The sequence below is a fragment of the Microcebus murinus genome, chromosome 1, assembly GCF_040939455.1.
Source record: "Microcebus murinus isolate Inina chromosome 1, M.murinus_Inina_mat1.0, whole genome shotgun sequence".
In the NCBI taxonomy this organism is placed as follows: Eukaryota; Metazoa; Chordata; class Mammalia; order Primates; family Cheirogaleidae; genus Microcebus; species Microcebus murinus.
The window spans coordinates 121,521,200-121,542,194 of NC_134104.1; the positions used below are offsets into that span (position 1 = coordinate 121,521,200).

The 20,995-nt window shown below is 56.0% G+C and overlaps 1 protein-coding gene across 4 annotated transcripts; it reads left to right on the forward strand.

Annotated features, from left to right (window-relative positions):
- The first annotated feature begins 427 nt into the window (after nt 1–427).
- AMOTL2 (angiomotin like 2) lies at nt 428–19,440 on the forward strand. 4 transcript variants are annotated; one of them, XM_012787796.3, is made up of 10 exons: nt 428–916; nt 4,417–5,211; nt 8,020–8,326; nt 9,394–9,538; nt 9,884–9,976; nt 13,908–14,203; nt 14,964–15,271; nt 15,852–16,069; nt 16,608–16,784; nt 17,563–19,440. In XM_012787796.3, exons 1-10 carry the CDS (start codon nt 804–806, stop codon nt 17,619–17,621), a joined length of 2,511 nt encoding a protein of 836 aa, XP_012643250.2. In that variant the 5' UTR covers nt 428–803; the 3' UTR covers nt 17,622–19,440. The 4 variants fall into 4 exon arrangements, with proteins under 4 accessions (XP_012643250.2, XP_012643247.2, XP_012643249.2 ...); XM_012787793.2 differs by lacking the exon at nt 428–916 and adding an exon at nt 1,547–1,728 and having other exon boundaries at nt 16,605–16,784; XM_012787795.2 differs by lacking the exon at nt 428–916 and adding an exon at nt 1,547–1,728.
- The last annotated feature ends 1,555 nt before the right edge of the window (nt 19,441–20,995 follow it).

Below are 20,995 nucleotides of genomic sequence, written 5' to 3' on the forward strand. Positions count from 1 at the left end.
GTGGTCCTTGGATGGCCACATATCCCTTAGCTTGTCACACATAATCCATTTCCTCATTTATCTCAGATCCAATCACTATTTGAAATGCAATATTTGGCTTCCAAGTAAACCACATGCACACACACACTTTTTGGAAGAGCTTTATTAAAAATTAACAACGTCTCTGGCTATTGAGCTTGCGAAGTTTCCTTGTCCCTGGTTCCCTTCAGTGAATTTGGTAATTGCAAACTCCATGCTGCTGGAGGGTGGGGAAGACCCAGCAGGGGTAGAAATCAGCCCTAACTCTCCAGGTGGACAAAGCTGTTGAGGGGTGACCTGTTGAGGGGCACTGTGTGGTCAGGCTCAGCAATGGCATAGAGCTGGGGGGGGGTGGTCAGAGCAGGCTTTCTGAAGAAGGGCTTTTCACTGTCACAGCCTAGTGGGAAGGTAGGGGAGACAGGGTCCTGGGGGCAGAGGAAAAGTTTCCATGCAGAGGAGGAACAACTGCAGGAGCCACAGAAGTAGGTGCAAGGGAGAGCCCTAGGCTGTCAGAGGTGTAGGGGAAGGGGAAGAAGAGACCTGAACAGGAAGAAGGCAGGTGGAGAGAGGGGGGCTCCCAGAGACTGCTCTGTTCATCTAGGGACCCCAGATCTGATGGCCACAAGAGGGGCTTCGAGAATGAGAAACCGAGCAGTGTAGCGGTTACCTGTCTCTCTCTGTGTGACTGTGGGAAAGCTACTTAACCTCTCTGAGCCTTGGTTTCTCTATTTATAACACCAGGATGATAGACCTCCCTTGAAGAGTGACTGGGAGCGCTGAATCGGATGACTGGGCGAAAAGCGGGTGATGGCACACCGCGCGTTCTGCGTAAAGGGGCGCCGATTACTACCTTGGGGAAGGGTTGGACAGAGCGCCTGGCGGCGGGTGATTCAGTCTGGCAGGTGGGTCAAATTTCCCAGATATTTCAACCCAGATTCACAGTTCCTGTGGAGACACGTCGTAAATGAGTTGGTGAAGGTGTTTGTAAACAAAAGTGCAATTCATAGGTTGCCGCAAGGAGTGAAAGCAGTGGGGGTTAGGGGAGGGGCTCGGTGGCTGGAACCAGAGTTACCTCTTCGCCCCGGGCACTGTCTAAGCAGAGCGGATATGGACTTCTTTGCAGTCCTCCCCCACCCCTCTTAGTCCCCCCGCAAAACACCCCGCTGGAGCCCCCTCCCGCAGCGAACTGCGGGACACGCGATGTACGTCCCTTGTCGTCTCGCGGTCGGGTTTAGGGATGAAGGGCGAGAGCGAGGCGGGGACGGGAGTGGAGGCGGTAATGGGCCCCAGCAGCTCCAGCAGCAAAGCGGGGCGGAGTGGGGGGCACAGCGCGGCCTCGAGGGCGCTGGGCGCCGGAGAACGGAGCTCAGCGGCCAGCCGGGCGCCCGGCCGCAGCGCCGCCTCCCCGGAGGAAGGCGGGGGCCGGGGGGGAGGGAGCGGGAGGAGGCGGAGGGCGGAGGGCGGAGGAGGGCGGCGCGCAGAGAGGTTATTTGTGGTTCGCTTTGATCCGGAGGGGGAACCTGAAACTCTCACATTCCTGGCATAGCAGCCGCCTCCGGCGCGGGCCGACCCTGGGGCTGCGCGCTGGGGCGCGAACGGCCAGAGCGTCGGCGCCACCGACAGGAGCACATCTCCGCCGCGGAGCTGAGCCGAGCCGAGCCGGGCCGTGTCGTCGGAGCCGACTGCGCCGGGCACCCGCGGGCCTCAGCGGTAAGGAAGGCCGCTTGGCGCTCCGGAGCGCGCGCGAGGCCGGCATAGACGTGCCCCAGCCGAAGCCCGGGTCTCGGCTCGGCGCGGCGCGGCCCGGCCTTTTCCGGGAGTCGGAGCCCAGGGGACCGAACGTCCTCAGGGAGCACTTTCGAGCAGCCGCAGTGCTGGGCAGGGGCCGCTCCGCCTGGGGGGCCCCCGCGCCGTGCGCTTTGGGAGGCTCTCGAGGGCTCGTGGGTCCCCTGGGGCTGGGAGAGGGGCGGACTTGGGAAAGAGCAGGGTCTGTGTTTGGGGTTGCGGTTCGAGCCGGGGGTAGGGGGTAGTGGTGCGCGGAACAGATCTGCAGGCGCCCCTCGGAGCTCCAGCTGCAGGGCCGTGGCGGCTGATTTGGTTAGGTGGGGGTTACAGGTGTCTTTACCCCCAACTAGCCCAAGAATTCCTCTTTGTCTTCCTTGGAAAATCCTCTCTGGAGCCACGAATTGGCTCTCACTTAGAAAGAATGCAGCCTGCTGTCCAGCCCGGTGACGTCAGCGCTGGAGTATTTGGAAAACAAAGAGGGCTCGGAGGGACGGAGGGAGGCGGACCCGCGACGCTTAAAGACCTCTCCCGGCCTCGGGCTACCCTCACCGGCTCGCCCCGGGCGCACCGCCGGCCACGGGTGCTCGTGGTAGGGCGGGAGCCCTGGCCGGGTGCGATCTGCCTTAGAGGCTGGCGGTGCTTCCTTGGGCGAGTGGGAGCCCAGGCGAAGGCCACGCTGTGTGCTTGGCTAGGAAAGCGGCTTTGAGAGCGCAGCGCGCTAGCGCAGCAGAAGGGCACGGCCGCGGTCGGAGAAGCAGATTTCAGTAACGGCTCAGCCCTTTGGTATCTGAAAGGACGTGCATCTGAGGGACTTCCCAGGGACAGATTCGTGGTGAGAGGCCTCGGACGTGTTCTTTGCTCCCAGTGCAGGCACACTGTTGGCGCGCTTGGAATCTGTCAGGAAGGCTGTGTGCATTCCTTCTTGCCGCTCCCCTGTCCTACCCTGCGGGAGTCAGCCCTGACAGGGATTAATTTAGGAAACGCCTGCAGGTGAAACTTCAGGGCGAACTGACTCTTGTTTGCTCGTCTTGCTTCTGGTAACGCTGGAGTCTTGCACTTCTACTGCTTATTGGGGAGAGGGGGTTGGTTGGGGGCCAGAAGGGTGGGTACAGAGTTGCTCTCCACACTCATCCCATACTCCCCAGGCCTGGGCACCTGGAATCCTGTGGGGAGAGAGTGGATTGGGAATGGCTGCTCTGCCAACGTGCAGAGCCCAAACTGAGGCAGGGCACTGGGGCTAGTGTTGTGGCAGAGGAGGGCCACATTCCTCCCACTACCACCCCACCCCCCATACACAGGGGACCCTGACAGTGTGGATTTTGTTTGATTTTCCCTGAATCCCACTTAGAAGTTTGTGTTGGAGGAGGCTGTGGAAAGGAAGCTGGGTGAGGGAGGTGGGCAGCCTTCCAGGCCATGAGCTACCGGGAGCCTGGGCTTAGAAGGGAACACCTTCCTTAGATATTATCTTCCTGTGCTTTAGGTCCATAGCCTCCAGCCCCAGGTCCTTGCAACCAAGAGCCTCCCCCTTTCCCTCTTACTCCTCCAGTTGGCCCAAGTCAAGATGGGCTTTCTTGATGCTGACGTCAAGAAAGATGCTGAGTGCCCATCTCCTGTGTGCCTACAGGACAAAGTAGCAAGTGTGTGTGTGCAGGGAGAGATAATCAGAAAATCAAAGATGTCATGCCATCCTTTCTTTTTCCTGGAGCTCCTGTGCAGTTACTGTCATGCAGAGACTGGATGATAGACCCAGTAACCTTAGCGGGTAGCAATTGTTTGCCTCATCTCACAAAACCATTGTCCTATTATAGCCTTTCTTTTTTTATCCCTATTCACCAATTCAGGTGCAATTCCTTCTTCTTCCCCTTCACCTTGCAGAATGACTACCAAGGTCATCCCATGACAGGGAGCCTCAGAGTCATTCTATCAGCAGCCCTGGTGAAGCAGAGCCCTGGCCTGTCTTCCAGGAGCTCTTGTTCAAGGAGAGAGAAGCAGGCGGTGGGCTCAGCAGGGTAGAGGGTGGTAGGTTGATTGTGCCAAGGCCAGACTTGAGCATGCTTCATTCTTCAAATGGTCCTGGGCGCTGTTTGCCTAGGGCTCCTATTGGGCTATGTTTATTCTTTATCACCCGCCAATAAACTGGGGTCTGTCCACCCCTGGACTAGATAGCTAAGTGGTTAGATCTGAATTAGGCCTACTCTGCAGTCACTATCAGTTGTGTGATAGGTGGCTCACTGCAGGGGGCCGTGGTTCCTCCTGGTAGGTTGCCTTCTGGTTTGCTGTTATCTTTCTTCAGGCATAGTTAAGTCTCCATGAATATCATTATAATGGTAATTGTTTGCCAAGGATTTACCTCCAGCACAAGAGCACTGCCTTTTTTAATTCTCAATTCCATGAGGCAGGCAGTATTCTCTGTATTTTTCTGCTGGAGAAACAGAGGTAGCTAACCTGCCTTAATCAGTAGGTAGCAACATGGGCACTTGCACAAACTCAGGCCTGTGTGAACCGCCAGCCTTGCCCTTCACCCTCATGCTTTCAACCAGACTGCAATAATAGAAAGTCCTCCTTTTCCCATGGGCTCCTGCTGATTGCTCCTCTCTCTCTTTCTCTTGCCAGGTGCTCTGGGGCCAGGTGCCACTGGCCATTGTCCAGGCAGGTGTGTGCAAGCCAAAGAAGCATGAGGACGCTGGAAGACTCCTCGGGGACAGTCCTGCACCGCCTCATCCAGGAGCAGCTGCGCTACGGCAACCTGACCGAGACGCGCACACTGCTGGCCATCCAGCAGCAGGCCCTGCGTGGTGGGGCTGGAGCTGGGGGCACAGGGAGCCCCCAGGCCTCCCTGGAGATCCTGGCACCTGAGGACAGTCAGGTGCTGCAACAGGCTACGAGGCAAGAGCCCCAGGGCCAGGAGCACCAGGGCGGTGAGCCCCACCTGGCAGAGAACACCCTCTACCGGCTATGCCCACAGCCCAGCAAGGGCGAGGAGCTGCCCACCTATGAGGAGGCCAAAGCCCACTCACAGTACTATGCAGCCCAGCAGGCCGGGCCGCGGCCACACGCGGGGGACCGGGATCCTCGAGGAGCCCAGGGAGGCAGTCGGCGACAGGATGAGGCTCTGCGGGAGCTGAGGCACGGGCATGTGCGCTCCCTGAGTGAACGGCTCATGCAGCTGTCCCTGGAGAGGAACGGAGCCCGGGCCCCCAGCCACATGAGCGCCTCCCACAGCTTCCCGCAGCTGGCCCGAAGCCAGCAGGGACCCCCACCCAGGGGCCCCCCTGCTGAGGGCCCAGAGCCCCGTGGGCCCCCACCCCAGTACCCACACGTCATGCTAGCTCATGAGACCACCACTGCCGTCGCTGACCCGAGGTACCGTGTCCACGGCAGCCCACATTTCCAGCATGCTGAAGTCAGGTAACCACCCCCGCCTTGGTCTTTCACACTGTTGCCTTTCTCCCAGTGCAGATCGCGCCTTGTGTCAGAACTGGCAAGATGCCCACCCCACCCCCAGCAGCTCCAGAGGCTGCCTGATCTAACCCCTCCTTCCTGAGAAGGGAGAGCTGATGCCTGGAGGAGAGAGGGGCTTAGCCAAAGTCACGTAAGAAGTCAGTGGCACCTCTTGCCTTCATTCAGAGATCGGTGCCATTGTCTGTAGCTGTAGCATTCTAGTAAGTAGGGCTCCCAGAGGATATGAATTGTAGCAGGGGGTTAAAGATTAGATTTCAGAAAGAACTTTCTAAAGACAAGGATGGGAATCATTGCCAAACTGTTTCTAAGTTAAGTAGTAAGAAGGTGGGACCTCCTTCTCTGGAGGTTATTTTTTTTTTTCAAGAAAAATTGGACAGCTTGCTTTCTATTAATTGGGATGCATTCCTAACGGGAGGCCAGAAGGACCAAGTGGCCTCCTTAGAGACCTCTCTCCATCCTACACCAGGGAGGAGCTGCCCTGTCCCTACTGTTCACTTCCTTTCGTGTTTTTCTGTGTGCTCCATGTGCCTGCAGCCATAGTAGGAGAAGATTCTGGGTCCCAGTGGGCCCCTTTCTGTGGACTGCTGGACCCAGGGTGAGGACTTGGAGTTTGATTCTGAGTGTGAAGGGAACCCTTAGAGGATACAATTTGATTTGCCTTTTTAAAAGGTCTCTGTGGCTATATGTAGAATATGGATTATGAGGGGCCAGAATGAAAGCGGGAGGCTAGAGGGAGTTGAAAAGCCCAGATAGTTTGCAGAAATACAGGTTCCTAGAAATTGAGGCTCTGCCTCAGGCTCCTCACCTGGCCCAGCCCCCTCCCCAGAGAAGCTGATGCAGCCTCATTGCTGCATCTGGCCCCAGGGGAGTCCACAAAACCTCACTAGAGGTGCCCAGAGAAGTTTAGCCTCTTCCTCAGGCTGCCCAAGGTCACAGTCTGGCTCTCGTTGTGCCTGCTGAGTATGCATTTAGTTGCCCACTTTCCCACCATTCCACCTGTCCTAGGAAAGATGCCTTTCCCTTGCTTTCGAGAAATGGGTGACGTGATGGCGTTGGTATGGAGGAACCAGAGGATGGAGCCTCATGGTTTTTCTCCAGCCTCCACTCCCTCCAAATTCCCACCTTATCTTCCTTCTCAGAGCTTGGTCAGGAAGACTTTCGGAAGCTGAGTCGTGGTTTCTTCTTTTGGACTAGCCTTATTGAACCCTGTCAGGAAAAGATAATAATTGTGGCAAGGAAGTAGCCCCAAGGAGAACAAAAGGCTGGGGGGCAGTGGGGGAGGGGGGAAGGGAAAGCAAGTGTGAAGGGAAAGGAGCCACTATTCTTTCTTGGAGCTAAGTCATCCCCAAAGAATGCCAGTTGTGTCTGCCTGGCCCGGTGCAATGGGGGGAGCAAGTTCTGGAAGCAACCCTGAGAATGGCCACATTTAGCAGTGAAGGGAGAGTTTGGACACTCCCTACCTCAGGTAGCAGAAGTATACCTGCCCAGCCTGTGCTTTTGGCTGATCAGATAAAGATTGTCAGGAGTTAGGGGCAGGAACTTTCCCTTTAGCCTGAGAAGACCAGGGGAGCCATAGGCGTTAGGGCCAGAGGGGCAGGTGGGTGGGAGTGCTGAGCTGATGGGCCCAGAAGTGGAATTAAGTTTTTATGGGCCTTCTGGGGCTTTGAAAATCCTTTGCGAAACTGAAGAGTTGTGACTCTGGGAGTCACAAGGCCCCAGAAAGGCCCCTGGACTCCCTGTGCCTCTTGCTCTTCGTGCCTTCCCTCAACACGGCCCCGAGGGTGATGTTACCCCAGGGCCAGAGGCCAGCAGAGCATGGTCCCCTGAGCTCAGCTACTGCAGTAGGCCAGAGGCAGCCCCTACTCCCGGGAAAATCCAGCATTTGGGTCACATTTATGCTTTAACTGAGTGAGCTGAGGTCCCTACCAGGATTAGAGGACAGGCTGCTGTTCTGGAGCACCTGCCACCTGCCCAGCATTCTGCAGGCCTTGCATGGTGCCGTCTCACAAGCTCCCCCCACCCCCCCCACCCACCCACCCCCCGCCGCCGTGAGACTGGACACCCTCTGATGTAGCAAAGGAATCCCGACCCGGCCGAGGCACTTGCTGAGGTCAAACAGCTGGAGTCAGGATTGGAACCTCTGTTTGTGAGACGCTGGAGCTCAGATGCTTACCCTGACATCTGTCTCACTGCTCTACCTTAACTGGAATCTTCTAAAAATGATTCCGAGGGGGACGGTAGCACCTGGAATAGTCGAGAGAACCCCTGAGTGTGCTGCTTTGGCAGTCCTGAAACCAGCGGCTCATAACAGACACTGGGTAGGTAGCTGCTGGGGCCCAGCCACCGAGTGGCCTTGGGGGCCTAGAAGGCTAAGTGCTCTAGTCATGACAGATGCCTTGCCTTGATTAGAAGTGTCAGGTTGCATTTTTTAAAGATGCCTTATTTAAGCATTAGTCACGTAGGAGGCCCAGGAGTGCTCAGGCTGATCCCCAAGCCCTGGCCACAGTAAGGCTGGGCAAGAAGGAAGTGTCCCAACATGAATCCTCGTGGCCCTGCTGTCCGGCCCTGGGGTGTCTGAGACAGACACCACTGAGCCCTGCCCAACACACAGTGAGGCTGAGTAATTATCAGCAGTAATGTGAACAATTTATTAATTAGGAATAATGGTAATTACTTGTCTTCCCAGCATGCCCGGGAGGCTGCTCTGGGGTAGGAGCTGTGTGGTCTCTGAGCACTGTCTCTTCTGTTCCCCAGGATCCTGCAGGCCCAGGTGCCTCCTGTGTTCCTCCAGCAGCCGCAGCACTACCAGTACCTGCAACAGCCCCAGGAGCACCCCCCAGCCCCACATCCAGCTGCTCACAGCCATGGCGCCCTGGGCACCCTTGGTCCACCTGGTGTGGAAGGGCCAGCGAGCGCCCAGGCCTCCTCAGCCACCTCGAGCAGTGGCCACCTGGCCCAGATGGAGACTGTGCTGAGGGAGAATGCCCGGCTGCAGAGGGACAATGAGAGGCTGCAGAGGGAGCTGGAGAGCTCGGCAGAGAAGGCCAGCCGTATTGAGAAGGTAGGCCCTGCTGGGCACAGAGGGACAGCAGGGGAGGGACCGCAAGGGGTGACTGGGGAGTGGGCAGTCTAAGGGAAGGCAGAGGAGCCTGAAAGTCTGTGTCTGGCTGCATTTCTCCCCCAATGCTGCTCACCACCTCCCTCACCCCTCATGTACTCTCTGAAGCTGACTCCAGACAGCTGGGGACCAGCCGAGAGGAGGCAGAGCAGGCCTGGAGCATGAGCAGTTGCTGCCAGTGGTGATTAGAAAGAGCCCATTCACCAGCTTGCTGCACACTCGCGCCCTGGCCCTGCACACACCCCCTCCCTTGGACACCTCCCACAGAGAGCCCTTTGTGTGCTCCACACAACAGCGAGTCTGTTCCAGGCCAGCCCTGGCCAAAGAGAAAGCCCCTCCTCTTGGAAAAAACCGAGCGACTTGTTGGAATTGCAGGCCAGTTAGGAGCACGTGCAGAACCTGCTGGCAGCCAAGTGGGAGGGGCAGCCAGGGCCGGGCTGGCCCTCTGGGTGGATGACCACGGTTAGGAGCAGATCCAGGCAGTGCAGCTCAGGCTTGGGTCCGGGGCCCCCTTCTTGAGTAAAGGTTTACGAGTCAGTGCTAAGGTTCAGCTTTAGCAGATGCCAGGCCTCCCGTGACTGTCTTGTGGTGTCCAAGAGTGGTCAGACCACCCAGAATGTGGCTGGAGTCTTTTGTGCCCACTCCAGGCCCACTGTGCTCAGATTTCTTAACAGAAGCCAGCTAGAAGTAAAATGCTTCTTTCTGGATGTTGAGCATAGGAGAGCTGTGTTTAGTCACCCTGCAGGCAGCCTCTTCCAGAGTGCTTGGCCCTGGGCTCACTCAGCTCAGATCCTTGGGGCAGCTACTGGGACCCTTGCTTACTGGTCCCAGCAGTCTGGTCCATCTCGGGGCTGCATGCTTCTGACTGTCCCACCGAAGCCGCCTAGATCGTTTGCTCCTGCTTTGCATCCTTCTGTCTAGCCCCTTTGCTGATGGAGAGTAGCAGGTCAGCCCGCGGCACTCCCTGGGAGCCCTGCTCTTCCTTCAGCTCTGCTGTCTGCCTCTTACAGCTGGAAAGTGAAATCCAGCGGCTCTCTGAGGCCCACGAGAGCCTGACAAGAGCCTCTTCCAAGCGAGAGGCCCTGGAGAAGACCATGCGGAACAAGATGGACAGCGAAATGAGGAGGTTGCAGGACTTCAACCGGGATCTTAGAGGTGAGAGCTGGCCACATAAGGGGAGGGTTGGGGAGCCTCTGCAGAGTGCTTGGGTCCTCTGTTCTAGGGGAAATTCAGAAAATCTGTTCTCTGCAAAAATAAATATGAATTGACTCAGGGGGTCAGGCTGAGATTCCTTGGGAGTCTCCCTGAGAGAGATGCTTGTCCCTGTGTTCTGGACCTTGGATCCCCTCGTGGAGCTCCCCAGATGGCCCAGATGGAGTCGGGCTCCCCTCTGAGCCCATCCCCAGTGTGGAGGATGCAGCCCCACAGATAGGACTTCAAGGAAAACCCCTGAAGGCAGCTTCCCCTGGCACTAAAACATCTTTCTTTCATTTGAAACAGAGAGATTGGAATCTGCAAACCGCCGCCTGGCAAGTAAGACACAGGAGGCCCAGGCGGGCAGTCAGGACATGGTGGCCAAGCTGCTTGCTCAGAGTGAGTAGGGGGCCCACTAAGAATCCTGGCCAGGTGTGCAGACAGTGGGACCACTGCAGCCCCTCCAGGCAGGGAGGACCAGGCCTCCTTGCAGAGCTGTACTTTGGGCAGAGGTTTATAGAGTACCTACCATAAGCCCAACACTAGACTAATCTGGGGTGGGTGGGGTGGCATGGCTTCCAAAGAAGAATAGGTCTATATTTATTGGGAAGATCAACTGATGCCCACGGGGAAGCTGGGGGGTGGGACTCTGCTGAGCCGCGGTGCCGCCCATCATGCAGTGCAGGTCAGTGCACCAGGCAGTGGGGATGCAGATTAGCCCTGGAGTCGAGTGGGGTGAAGAAGGAGGAGTCTGGGCATTTCCCAGGGAGTCGGCTGGAGGGTGCCCAGTGGGAATGTGGGAAGCTGCCGGGCATGGTGAAGCTGGGCCATAACAAGGCAGCTACTTAAAGGCACTGAGACAGCCAAAAATATGCTCCCAGAGCTTAACCTTTGGGAAATTCCTAAAGAGCTTCTCTCTAAAGGGGTTGGTCTAAGCATCCTTGAAGGGTGGATGAGTTCACGGACTAGTCCATTCATTTATTCATTTATTTGTTCATTAGCAGAATTGTGCTGAGCACCTGGGAGGTATTAAGCAGAGGGTGGCAGCAGGCCCAGGAAGGTGCCACAACAGGGAGGCCCAGAGAGAGGGTGAGCTTCAGGAAGGAGCAAGTTCCCACAGATGCAACAGAACAGGGTATTCTTGGTCCTGGAGACTGGTGATTAGGAGGTTCCTGGTGACCTGAGAGAGGCTCTTTGGGGATGGCAGGGGTGGAGAGTATGCCAGGGGTGAAGGAGCAATTGGAGACACATGGAGTTGTGAGCCGGCAGCAAAGGGGTCCCTGCGCTCAGGAAGCAGCAGGAAGAGGCACTAGAAATCAGAAGAGACAGAGTAATTATTTATTGAGCTCCTATTGTATGGGTCTGCTGTGAGCTATTGCATGTTCAGGGTATTTGCAGAGAAGTGGAATGGGAGTGGTTGGTGTCTGGGTAAAGGTAGCTTTGAGGAAGGAGGGGATCAAGGGAACCAACCTTGAGTGGCACAGATGGCATGGGGTGTCCAGAAGTGGAGGAGCAGCTTGAGAACTGAGCTCTGGCTGGCAGCACCCCTGTCTTCCTTCAAGGAGGGTTGGAAGCCCAGGGGAGGGAATGGGGGGCAGCACTGAGGGGACAGAAGTGGTGTGGCAGGAGGTAGGCTAGGCTGTCCTGGCTGGTCTCTGGGAGGGAGGTGATGGGAGGGAGCCAGAAAGGTGAGGGGGCACCCCTGGGGTGCCCTTGGGAGTCTGGGGAGAAAGATTTGCTGGGGGAGGAAAATTGAGGGATCCTGTGGAACAGGGTGGACTTTTGAGGCCCGGTTCTGCCAAAGAAAGGAAGTCAGTCATGGGCGGGTTTCTGGGAGCCTGCAAGGGGGTGTGGGGAGGAGGCTGGGAGGCGTTTCCGCTCCCCAGGGAGTGGGCCAGCGCCTGGCTGTTCTTGGCTCCTGGTTGGAGCCATTAATCTCGCAGCTGCGGGTGACCTGGATGCCTGGCATTCCAGAGCCCTGGGCTGTTCCGCTCAGGCCCGCCTCCTGTCGCTCCCTTGGTTACTCCCTTGGTTGCTCGCAGTCTTCACAGGGCTTTGGGGGGACATGGAGGTGAGGGGCCTCTCTTGCCCTGGCAAGTCCCCTCTGCCCCTCCCTCTGCCTTCCTGCCACCCACGCCCCTGCTCCTCCATTGGTCTCTCCTGTCCTCTTCCACCCTGACCCTGGCCACACACTTCGTGCTGAGGAGCTCTCCCCAAGATCCCCCAGGCCCTCAGTTTTATCAGGCTCCTAGTGGCTGAGGGTGACCAGGGTCTGAAGCCTCCTGGTCCCCACCAGGGCCTTAGAGGTTGTACAAGCCTGCAGGAAACTGCTGGAGGCAGACGGCTGGATCCCTCAGCCCCTCCCCTCCAAGGGCTGAGGAAACCAAAGCAGCTCTTCCTTGCTCCTCGATGTCCATTCCAAAGGGCAGCAGGGAAAATACAGAATCCTCAGGGAGGATGTCTCTGCTTGACCTCACTTCTCTGGGGTGGTCAGCCAGCACTAGGAAAGTGTGACCATTATCACCAAAGCCATCTGCTTTTCCTCCTAGCCAGGCCCAGCCCTCCCCCCCCCAACCCTGGCACTGCCCCTCTGGGCAGACTCTTTCCCCGCACCCCCAATCTGCTAGACCTGCCCCTTGGGTGTGTTTCTTCTCTCTCTGAGCCCCAAGTAGTCCAGCTAGAAGATCGAACACAGTCCTACCACCCAGAGTCATGCTGAGGCTAGAGTGACGTCCAGGCCTTGTGTAGCTCTGCAAGCTGCAGAGCCCTGTGAACCCACATAGGAGGTGGGGGCCACTGTCTCTGAGTCTGGGTGCGCTGGCCCCCTCCACCCCCCTTCACCCCACTCACTGGGTGTTAAGCCAGCAGAGTATGAAAGGATCAATTTCACTATTATTGGACTTTCCCATCTCTTCCCTCCACGCCAAAGAATGAGGCCAGCCTGGGCCCAGTCTTCAAAAATCCAGAGTGAGCTGAGAGCTGACCTGGGTTGCCTCTGTGTCCTCCCTGCCCTGCCCCAGGGCCCTGAGTAAATGAATTGTCGCTTCTGCAGGCCAGGGTTCCAAGCCTATGTTCTTTTATTCCAGAACTTGTGCTGTCCTGTATGATAGGTATTAGCCATTTGTGACCCAAAGATTGAAAGCAGTGAATATCAAATAAAATTTAAAATGCAGATCTTTTGTCTTGCCACATTTCCAGCGCTCAGTAACCATGTATGCCTAGTGGCCACTGCATTACATGGCACAGTATAGGACAGTTTCACTAAGACAGAGAATTCCACTCAATCAGAGTCCTGCTTTGGGTTCATTGGGCTGGCCCTACAGCCCTGCCCACTTCTTGCTCTCCAGCAAGGCAGGCAGCATACTCACTCCTCGGGGTCCACCTGATTACCAAAGAGCAGGTGCATGGGAAGTGGATCGAAGCCTAGAGCATCAGCTAGAGGGCTCTGTGGTCTGGCTTGGGCATCTCCCAACCATTGGGGAGAGGTTCTCTGAGCACAGTTCCTCTGGGCAATTACTAAGATGATTTAAAAGTCAGGATAGTTGGATCCTCAGATGCACATCTTTGGTCCATAGCCATGTTCATTGTGCTGCATAGGTTGTGTTCCTTTGTGAGCCTGGTTATCCACATCTCAGTGGTTCCCCTAAACCATGAAAGGAAATGTGGTAATAGGAACCCCCTTTGGGTGGCTTGTAGGTGCAAATGTCTCACACCACAGCCAGGAGCTGCCTGGGCCTTTGGAGCCAGACCAACTTGGGTTCCCATTTGGCAGCACCATTCACCTCTGTTTCCTCCCCTGTAAGTGAGGTGGAGGTCACAGATCCTATCTTGAGAGACTGGAGGATTCAGTGGAATAAGATGTATAAGTGCCTGGCTCATGTGGCAGCAAATGGTGGTTCTCTTCCCCCTTCCTTCATTCTCCCCCTTTATCCTAAGCCTTTGTTTTCTCATCTGTATATGGGCATCACAGTTCCTATATGACCTGTCCCTAATCATCATGAGGTTCAAGGGGAATTGTGGCTGTGTTTTGGAAATGGTGACACCTGGCACAAGTGGACAGTGTTTGGGGCTGACATGTCCCAGCAGAGAGGCAGGGTAGCCCAGTTGTTACTGCAAGGGTCCTGGAGTTGGGCTCTGCCATTTATGTCTGACTCGATCTGAGCTTCCGTGTCCTCTCCCATGAAACAGGGTGCGTAACGGTACCCGACCCCTAGTGCTTTTGAGAGGATGGGAAGCAACTGCTCCTCCAGTGGTCAGCACACAGCCCAGCAGGCGGTGGGGCCAGCCAGGGAGGTCGCCATCACTGATGGAGCCCCCCCTCTCCCCGCAGGCTACGAGCAGCAGCAGGAGCAGGAGAGGCTGGAGCGGGAGATGGCACTGCTGCGCGGTGCCATCGAGGACCAGCGGCGGCGCGCCGAGCTGCTGGAACAGGCTCTGGGCAACGCGCAGGGCCGGGCGGCTCGAGCCGAGGAGGAGCTGCGCAAGAAGCAGGCCTATGTGGAGAAGGTGGAGCGGCTGCAGCAGGCGCTGGGGCAGCTGCAGGCCGCCTGCGAGAAGCGGGAGCAGCTGGAGCTGCGTCTGCGGACGCGCCTGGAACAGGAACTCAAGGCGCTGCGTGCCCAGCAGGTGAGCTGGGAAGACCTGTGCAGGTGGCAGGGCCAGGGCAGCATCTGAGCATGTCCGCTCACCTTCCTCCTCTCGGACTCCAGGGTTGGAGGGAGGTCAGGCCCAAGGCCCCTGGGAGCCCCTGCTCAGATCTAGGCCACGGCCCCTTTGGAAGGTGGTGAGGGTGACTGATCTCTGGTCCAGCTTTGCTGCATGGTCCCTCCCACTCACCAGTCTTAGCAGAGGCTCCGCCACTTGGCCCGTGTCCAGCCTCTGGGGACTCCTGTGCTCAGAAGCAGCAAGGCTTGGTGTCCTTGATCTCTAGAGAAAGTAGGTTAGGAACCTGATGTAAGAGATCAGCCAGCTCTTATATGTCTCCCCAAGATCAGGAGAGACGATGGTTGCTTAGATCCTGAGACTCTATCCTCACTTTGGACTTCTGTGTAAACAACTCTTGGTGTTTACAAACCAGACAGAGTTCTGTCCCTACTCCCAACCCTCCCCCTCCCACAGAGGCAGAGTGAGCAAAGCTCCTGGTTTGCTCACTTCTGATCTAGTGTGCACCAGTTGTCCCAGTGTAAGTATTGATGGCAACTGCTTTCCCAGTGTGGAGAGTCCTTATGCCTTGGCCACGGGGCTCAGGGCAGGGGTGTGGGGACCCGTGCTGCTTTCTCTGTCTCAGGGTGGAGGCAGGATAGGGAGTATGTGATGTGGCGGGCACGGATCGGTGGCTGCCACACCACAAGCTTCAGCCTTGACCGTGGTGCTCCTTGCTCTGCAGAGACAGGCTGGCACCCCCAGTGGTGGCAGTGGCACCGTTGAGTCCCCGGAACTCAGCGCGCTGCGGCTGTCAGAGCAACTTCGGGAGAAGGAGGAGCAGATCCTGGCACTGGAGGCCGATATGACCAAGTGGGAGCAGAAGTATCTGGAGGAACGTGCCATGAGGCAGTTTGCCATGGACGCAGCTGCCACAGCCGCCGCCCAGCGTGACACCACGCTCATTCGACACTCCCCCCAGCCCTCACCCAGCAGCAGCTTCAACGAGGGACTGCTCGCCGGTAGCCACAGGCATCAGGAGATGGAAAGCAGGTTCGGCATTGCGGACCACGCCGGGGGTGGGGGTGGGGGTGACCCTGTCCAGTTCTTGCCCTGTTCTTGATCCCTGAAAAACAGGCCCCTCTCCCATACAGCTCAGCAGTCGCTCCTGCTCTGAGCTGACCCTGCATGTTTGGCACACCAGACAGTGTAAGCGTGCCCTTTCCCAACCAGCCGAGTCCTCGCTTAGCCTGGGAGACTGGCCGTGGGGTGTTGGATGTCGTCCAAGGCTCTGAGCCTCTAGATCCTGTCTCTGGGGTATTGCCCTCCAGGACAAGGGTTGTGCCACTGCTATCATCCAGTGACTCTAGGACCTACCCCTTGTTGAGCTGCCTTTGCTAGTTTGAGAAGGGCCCAGGGCCTCATACACTGGTCGTTTTCAGAACCTGGGCCCTAAGAGCATCAAGTTCCAGAGCTGTGATGACATTTCTGAAGGGCCACTCCAGGCCCTGCTGCAAGGGCAAGAGGGTCCAGCTGGCTGTAGGGAGGGCTGTTCCTCCAGATTGTACAAGGTAGGGGAGGGTGGAAACCCCTGGATCTGTGGGTCTAATGGGCATGGCCTGTCACCCCTCAGGTTAAAGGTGCTCCATGCCCAGATCCTGGAGAAGGACGCAGTGATCAAGGTCCTTCAGCAACGCTCCAGGAAAGACCCTGGCAAGGCCACCCAGGGCTCCTTGCGGCCTGCTAAGTCAGTGCCATCTGTCTTCGTGGCTGCAACAGCAGGACCCCAGGGCTGGCAAGGGCTCTCAGCTAGTGAGCGACAAGCAGATGCGCCTGCTCGGCTGCCTACAGGTGAGAGGAGGTTGGTGGGTAGATTGTATAGTGAAGAAGTTTCTCCCGGGCATGAACACGAATTGCCAGACTTTTCCTCCCGGAACTGAGGCTCGTGGAAGCCAGGACTTCCTGACTCCTCTACCAGGGGAGTCGGCTTATACTCGTGACGCTATAGCCCACAGCTGTCCTGCCAGTGTGAAGAGGGGTGCTCAGCCTGCCATGTCCATAAATTCCATCACGCTTCGGCCCCAGCCACTTAACTATCTAAGAAAAATAGAGCTTCCTGTACAGATGTACCTTCTAGGCAAGCCCTCTCCACTCCTCCTTCTAAGCAGATACCACAGAAATTCTAGAAGATTTAATCTACAGAGAAGGGTTCCACCTGACAGTTATTCCCATTTGAAAACAGGAGCATTCAGTCTTAAAGTTGTCGCAAATCAAGAGCAACCCACATCCTCTTGAGTCCCCAGCAGGTACAGTTAGCTTAGGGTGCTCTTCATCAAGGCCACATCTTATAAGCAAGGCAATAACCATCCACCTCCTGCCTTTCCAGCAGACAGGGTGGCCACAGAGGAGCCAGGGGCCGCAGCTCCCCTGCCTGCCCATGCCAAACATGGGAGCAGAGATGGGAGCACCCAGACCGACGGCCTGCCAGACAGCACCTCTGCCTGCCTGGCCCCAGAGCCCGACAGTCTTCTGGGGTGCAGCAGTGGCCAGAAGGCAGCCTCTCTGGGTAAGTCCCACCCTTCCCCCCTGCTTTGGCGCTAGGCAGGGCAGAGGGCACGCTGGGGTGTGAACTGAACACCAGGCCCTTTCTTCCCAGACCTGCTTTTGGTCATTGGCCACACTCCCATGTGGAGCCCTACACAGTGAGAGCTGAGCAGAGTGTCTCGCCCTTCTCAGTGTGGACATGAGGCTGATTGGATGCATGAGTAGAGGAATAGAGACAGATCTAGAATTCAGAAAGAAAGCAACCGGGTGGGAGGCATTTTACTCCTCTTTCACAGTCTTCCTTATGTATTTAAATTGCCAAGGTGTATATCTAAGGGAATGGAGCTTGGCAAGTTTTCCTGATGGCACTCTCAAGTTAGAAGACTTTGTTTAAAAGGAGCCCGGGAAGGAGAAATTTGAGAAGATGCCATTTCTTTTTCCATCCCCCTTTAATACTGGCCTTTGCATACTTGCCTGTGCCTCACGATCTCTGGAAACCACAGGCATGAAAAGAATGCTGCAGCCTCCCTCAGGGCTCTCCGTCCTCCCTCCAAACCCTCCAACCTGTTCAAAGCAATAAACAAATGCCTCTTCCACATGGGAGGCTGGAGGTCTGGGCCAGTAGCTGAGAAGGGGGCAGGGCGTTGTGTCAGTAGCCAAGTTATGGGGACCTGGGTACCTGGGCAGTGGAGGTGGGGAAATTTGGTGAGAAAGATCCTTATCTTAAAACCCCCTCCAGGATTTTGAAAATAATCTGGTAACACTCGCTGGCATGTGCCTGTGTTCTTGTCTCTCTCCAGACTCTGTAGCTACATCCAGAGTCCAGGATTTACCAGACATGGTGGAGATACTGATCTGAAGGAGACGGTGCTGGGGACTCTGAGCCATTCCCTCCCCTCCTCGGGCCGCTGCCACTCTCGGCCATTCCAGCAGCTGTTCTCCCACTTTCCCCAACCAGACTCTAGTTCCCACTGACCCGTCTGGTCCTGGGAGCTCAGGAGCAGTGCTGCAGGGGAGAGGAGAGCTGTGAGAGTACCAGCACCCCAGAACACTCTGCTTCTCCGCCCATATCCCTTCCCGGCCCGTGGAGAATGAGGATTCAGCCTTTACCTGTTGCCTAAGGCTTGCTGCTGGGGTAGCAACTGAAAGCTCAGAAAGGAGCTGCCCCTCGCCTCACCCGTTGGTACTCAGACAGGGAAGGAGGGGATATTTGGTCTGGAGGACTGACTTCCAAGGATGGCTGCCCATGGACACCAGGGCAGCTAATCGAGTTCAGCATGTTGTTCTCTGGCTAAGTATGATCCAAGCCGACCTCACCTGCCCTTCAGTTCCTCACTGCCTCCTTGCAATCACTAAGACTTGAATCTCTTGGGGACTAGCGGGGGTGTGTGTTCTGCAGAAGCCACTGCCTGATGCTCTCACTTGGTGTGGGTTAGCGGTCATCTGAGTGGGATACTGCGCAGTTTGTATATAATTCCCCTTCTCGTGGAACAGAAGATTGAGGCGTGCTGGTTCAGATTCGTCTCCTCGGCTGTGCTCTCCTGTCCCTGCTGCCGCAGTTCCTGAAACTCCTGCCTGACCTCCCAGTTATTCCTCCTTCTCAAGTTCTTGGCCCATGGATTTTAATGCTGCTCGATTCACGGGAGACTGGCTGCCTGTTCCTCCATCTTGAGCCCTGTGTGAAATGCCCATGGGACCCCCATCACCAGCCTTTTGAAATGGCTCCACAGCTCCTGTCCCTGGGACATCCGCCAGTTTGGTTCTAAACCCTGAGCCAGATGAAATGAGCCACCACACGCGGACATCCGCCACACCCTATGTGGGCTTGGGTGGCGCTACCCAGTACCAGTTCTTTCTGAGGAAACTGGAGAAGTTGTGTTGCTCTCATAAGTGTTTTTGTTCCTACCGGAGGGATTGGGAGAGGGAGCTATGCTGTTGACAACTGGCTAAATGACCTAGGAGATAGGACTCAAACAGTCCCCTGAATGGAGCCCGCATCCCAAAATGGCGCCCATGAGGCTGGCTCCTCACGCCACCCAGGACCAGGGCCCTGAAGCAAGGACGGATGTTCTGGAATCGGGGTGAAGCGCCCACATGGCAGCCTATCAACAGCAGTGACTGACTTCTAGTCCTAAAGAGTCCCCCGATTCAGCCCCAGGAGCTATTGGTGGGTTTTAGCAGTTTTGTCTTCACTGTTTTTAGATCTCCTAGAATCTTTGTTGTTGTTTTTATTTTTTTCCTTTATTGTTTTTAGGTTCTGTATGTGTTGTTTTATTCCCATGGTTCCTCAAGTTTCCTTTTTTAAACATTTGCATTTGCTGGACAATTGCATATTTTTTTTAAATTCCCCTACCCCTGTTTAAAGCTGAAAAATACATTTGGTTCATGTGCATTGTTTACAAAGAAAAAAGAAAAAAAAAGAGAAAAAAAGGCAAAAAATATTGTGAAAGAAAAAAACCAACTTAATATATTTTGGATTAATATTTGGTATTTCATTTAAAGTATTTTTTGTGCTGTGAACGTTTTCTGCCAAAGACCTTGATGTCCGTCTGTATGTTTAAGTTATCGTAAATATTTAAAATGTAAACATGGCTGTTTTGTTATGCCACCCCGTACCAGGATTGCTGCTGCATTCCACTGGGTATAACAGTATTTTAATAAAAAAAAAATAATTAAAAGTGGTGTCTTTGCACTGAGGGAAAGAGGGAATGTGGATTTGGGGGGGCCACCCATGTCATAGTCCGACCTCTTCAAGGACCCAAGACAAGCTCCAGGAATTTTGTGAAGTTGCATTAAGGGGAGAGTTGGAATGAGGATGTGGTTGGCTTTTTTCCAAAGAACACTTTCTTCTACAGAAAACATTTCTGGGAGGCGGGGAGGGCAGGGAGGGCCTGGCAGGTGGCAGCTTCCCCAGGTAGCTTTGTCCTAATCAGCTTTGTTTGGCCACATGCTGTGGTTGCTACACAGTGGGAGTGGGTGTCCAAAGGTGGCTTTTTCCTTCCCGCATTCCTGTCCTCCCCTCCCACCCAGCACACAGTGTCCTTTTCTGTAACCATCCAAAGGACCAGGCACCATGCCTGCCCTCTGGAATGCACAGAGGAAGCTCAAGTGTGTGGCATGTTTGGGGCACTGCCTCCCTCTGCTGTACCATTGCCACTCTTTCCCGATGCTCAGGAAAGCACAACACTCCAATCCAAAAGAAGAGAAAACCATTCTCAATCTTGCATGTTCTAGTGTCAGAAACAAAGCCCTTGCTTCCCCAAGTGTGTCGGGACACGGAGGTTCCCAGTTAGGATGTGGCCGAGGCAGCCCACCCGCAGGCTATGGGGCTTGTGATCAGAACAGTTGCCCTCCATGGCCGTAGGTGAAGGGTCTTCAGGGCAGGTGTGGGAACTCAGCAGCCACATGGATGAGTAACCAAGCTGGGATCCTAGAGAAGGTGTCCCTGAGCCAGCCTGCCTGCCCACAAGAAGGGAATCGGGCAGATGGAAGAACTGGGAACATCCAAAGACTTTACTGGCAACTCTGCAGATGCCGAGGGGGCCTAGTGGACAGGCAGCTCTCCATGCAAGACTCCCCACATAGTGCAATGCAGGGGGATCAAACCCACCCCGTGGCCACATCTCCACCCAGCCCTCCCGCCTGCCACCTGCCACCTGGGCAGCTTCCATGCCTGCCTTCCTCCCACTGAGCCCTGGACTGGGTCTCACTCTGTGGTGAGGTTGCTCACCTGAGATACCAGGCTGGTCCCTGGAGGCAGCCTGGACACTGGGGGTCCTGCCCCCACATAGCCCTTTACTGTTCCTTCCTGGGCCATACCAGCCCACGGCTACATTTGCTAAGACTTGGTGTTCAGAACAACATGTCAGTGCCTGTGGCAGGGAGTTCCAAACAACAGCTCGGCAAAGAGGCTCCTGTTCAGCCCCAACTGCCCCTGCCCCCTCCGCCCCCTCCCCCACCACAGAGCGCTGGGAGGGCAGCTCAGACCCAGGAACGAGAAGCACCATCCACCCAGCACCTTCAACCAAAGCTTTCAGAGCATCAGTGCCTTCTGTGGGATCTAGTCTGTCACAAGTCACTTTTATGTTTCCTTGGCACAGACCAGAGGGGGATGAGAGATCGATCCCAATGTGCACACACACACGTACAGGCATGTGCATTTGTGTGTGCATGTGTGGCTGACCCTGTGTCCCAGAGAAAGGTGTGAGGGGCACCAATGTCTTTGGGTTGGTG

What these genes read in the sequence shown, in the direction of transcription:
- AMOTL2 (XM_012787796.3), top strand. Translation starts at nt 804, where the DNA reads ATGACTGGGCGAAAAGCGGGTGATGGCACACCGCGCGTTCTGCGTAAA. An exon ending in AGGCCAGCCGTATTGAGAAG is followed by an intron (nt 8,327 to 9,393) that starts GTAGGCCCTGCT and finishes TGCCTCTTACAG; the next exon opens with CTGGAAAGTGAAATCCAGCG. An exon ending in AGGCGCTGCGTGCCCAGCAG is followed by an intron (nt 14,204 to 14,963) that starts GTGAGCTGGGAA and finishes CTTGCTCTGCAG; the next exon opens with AGACAGGCTGGCACCCCCAG.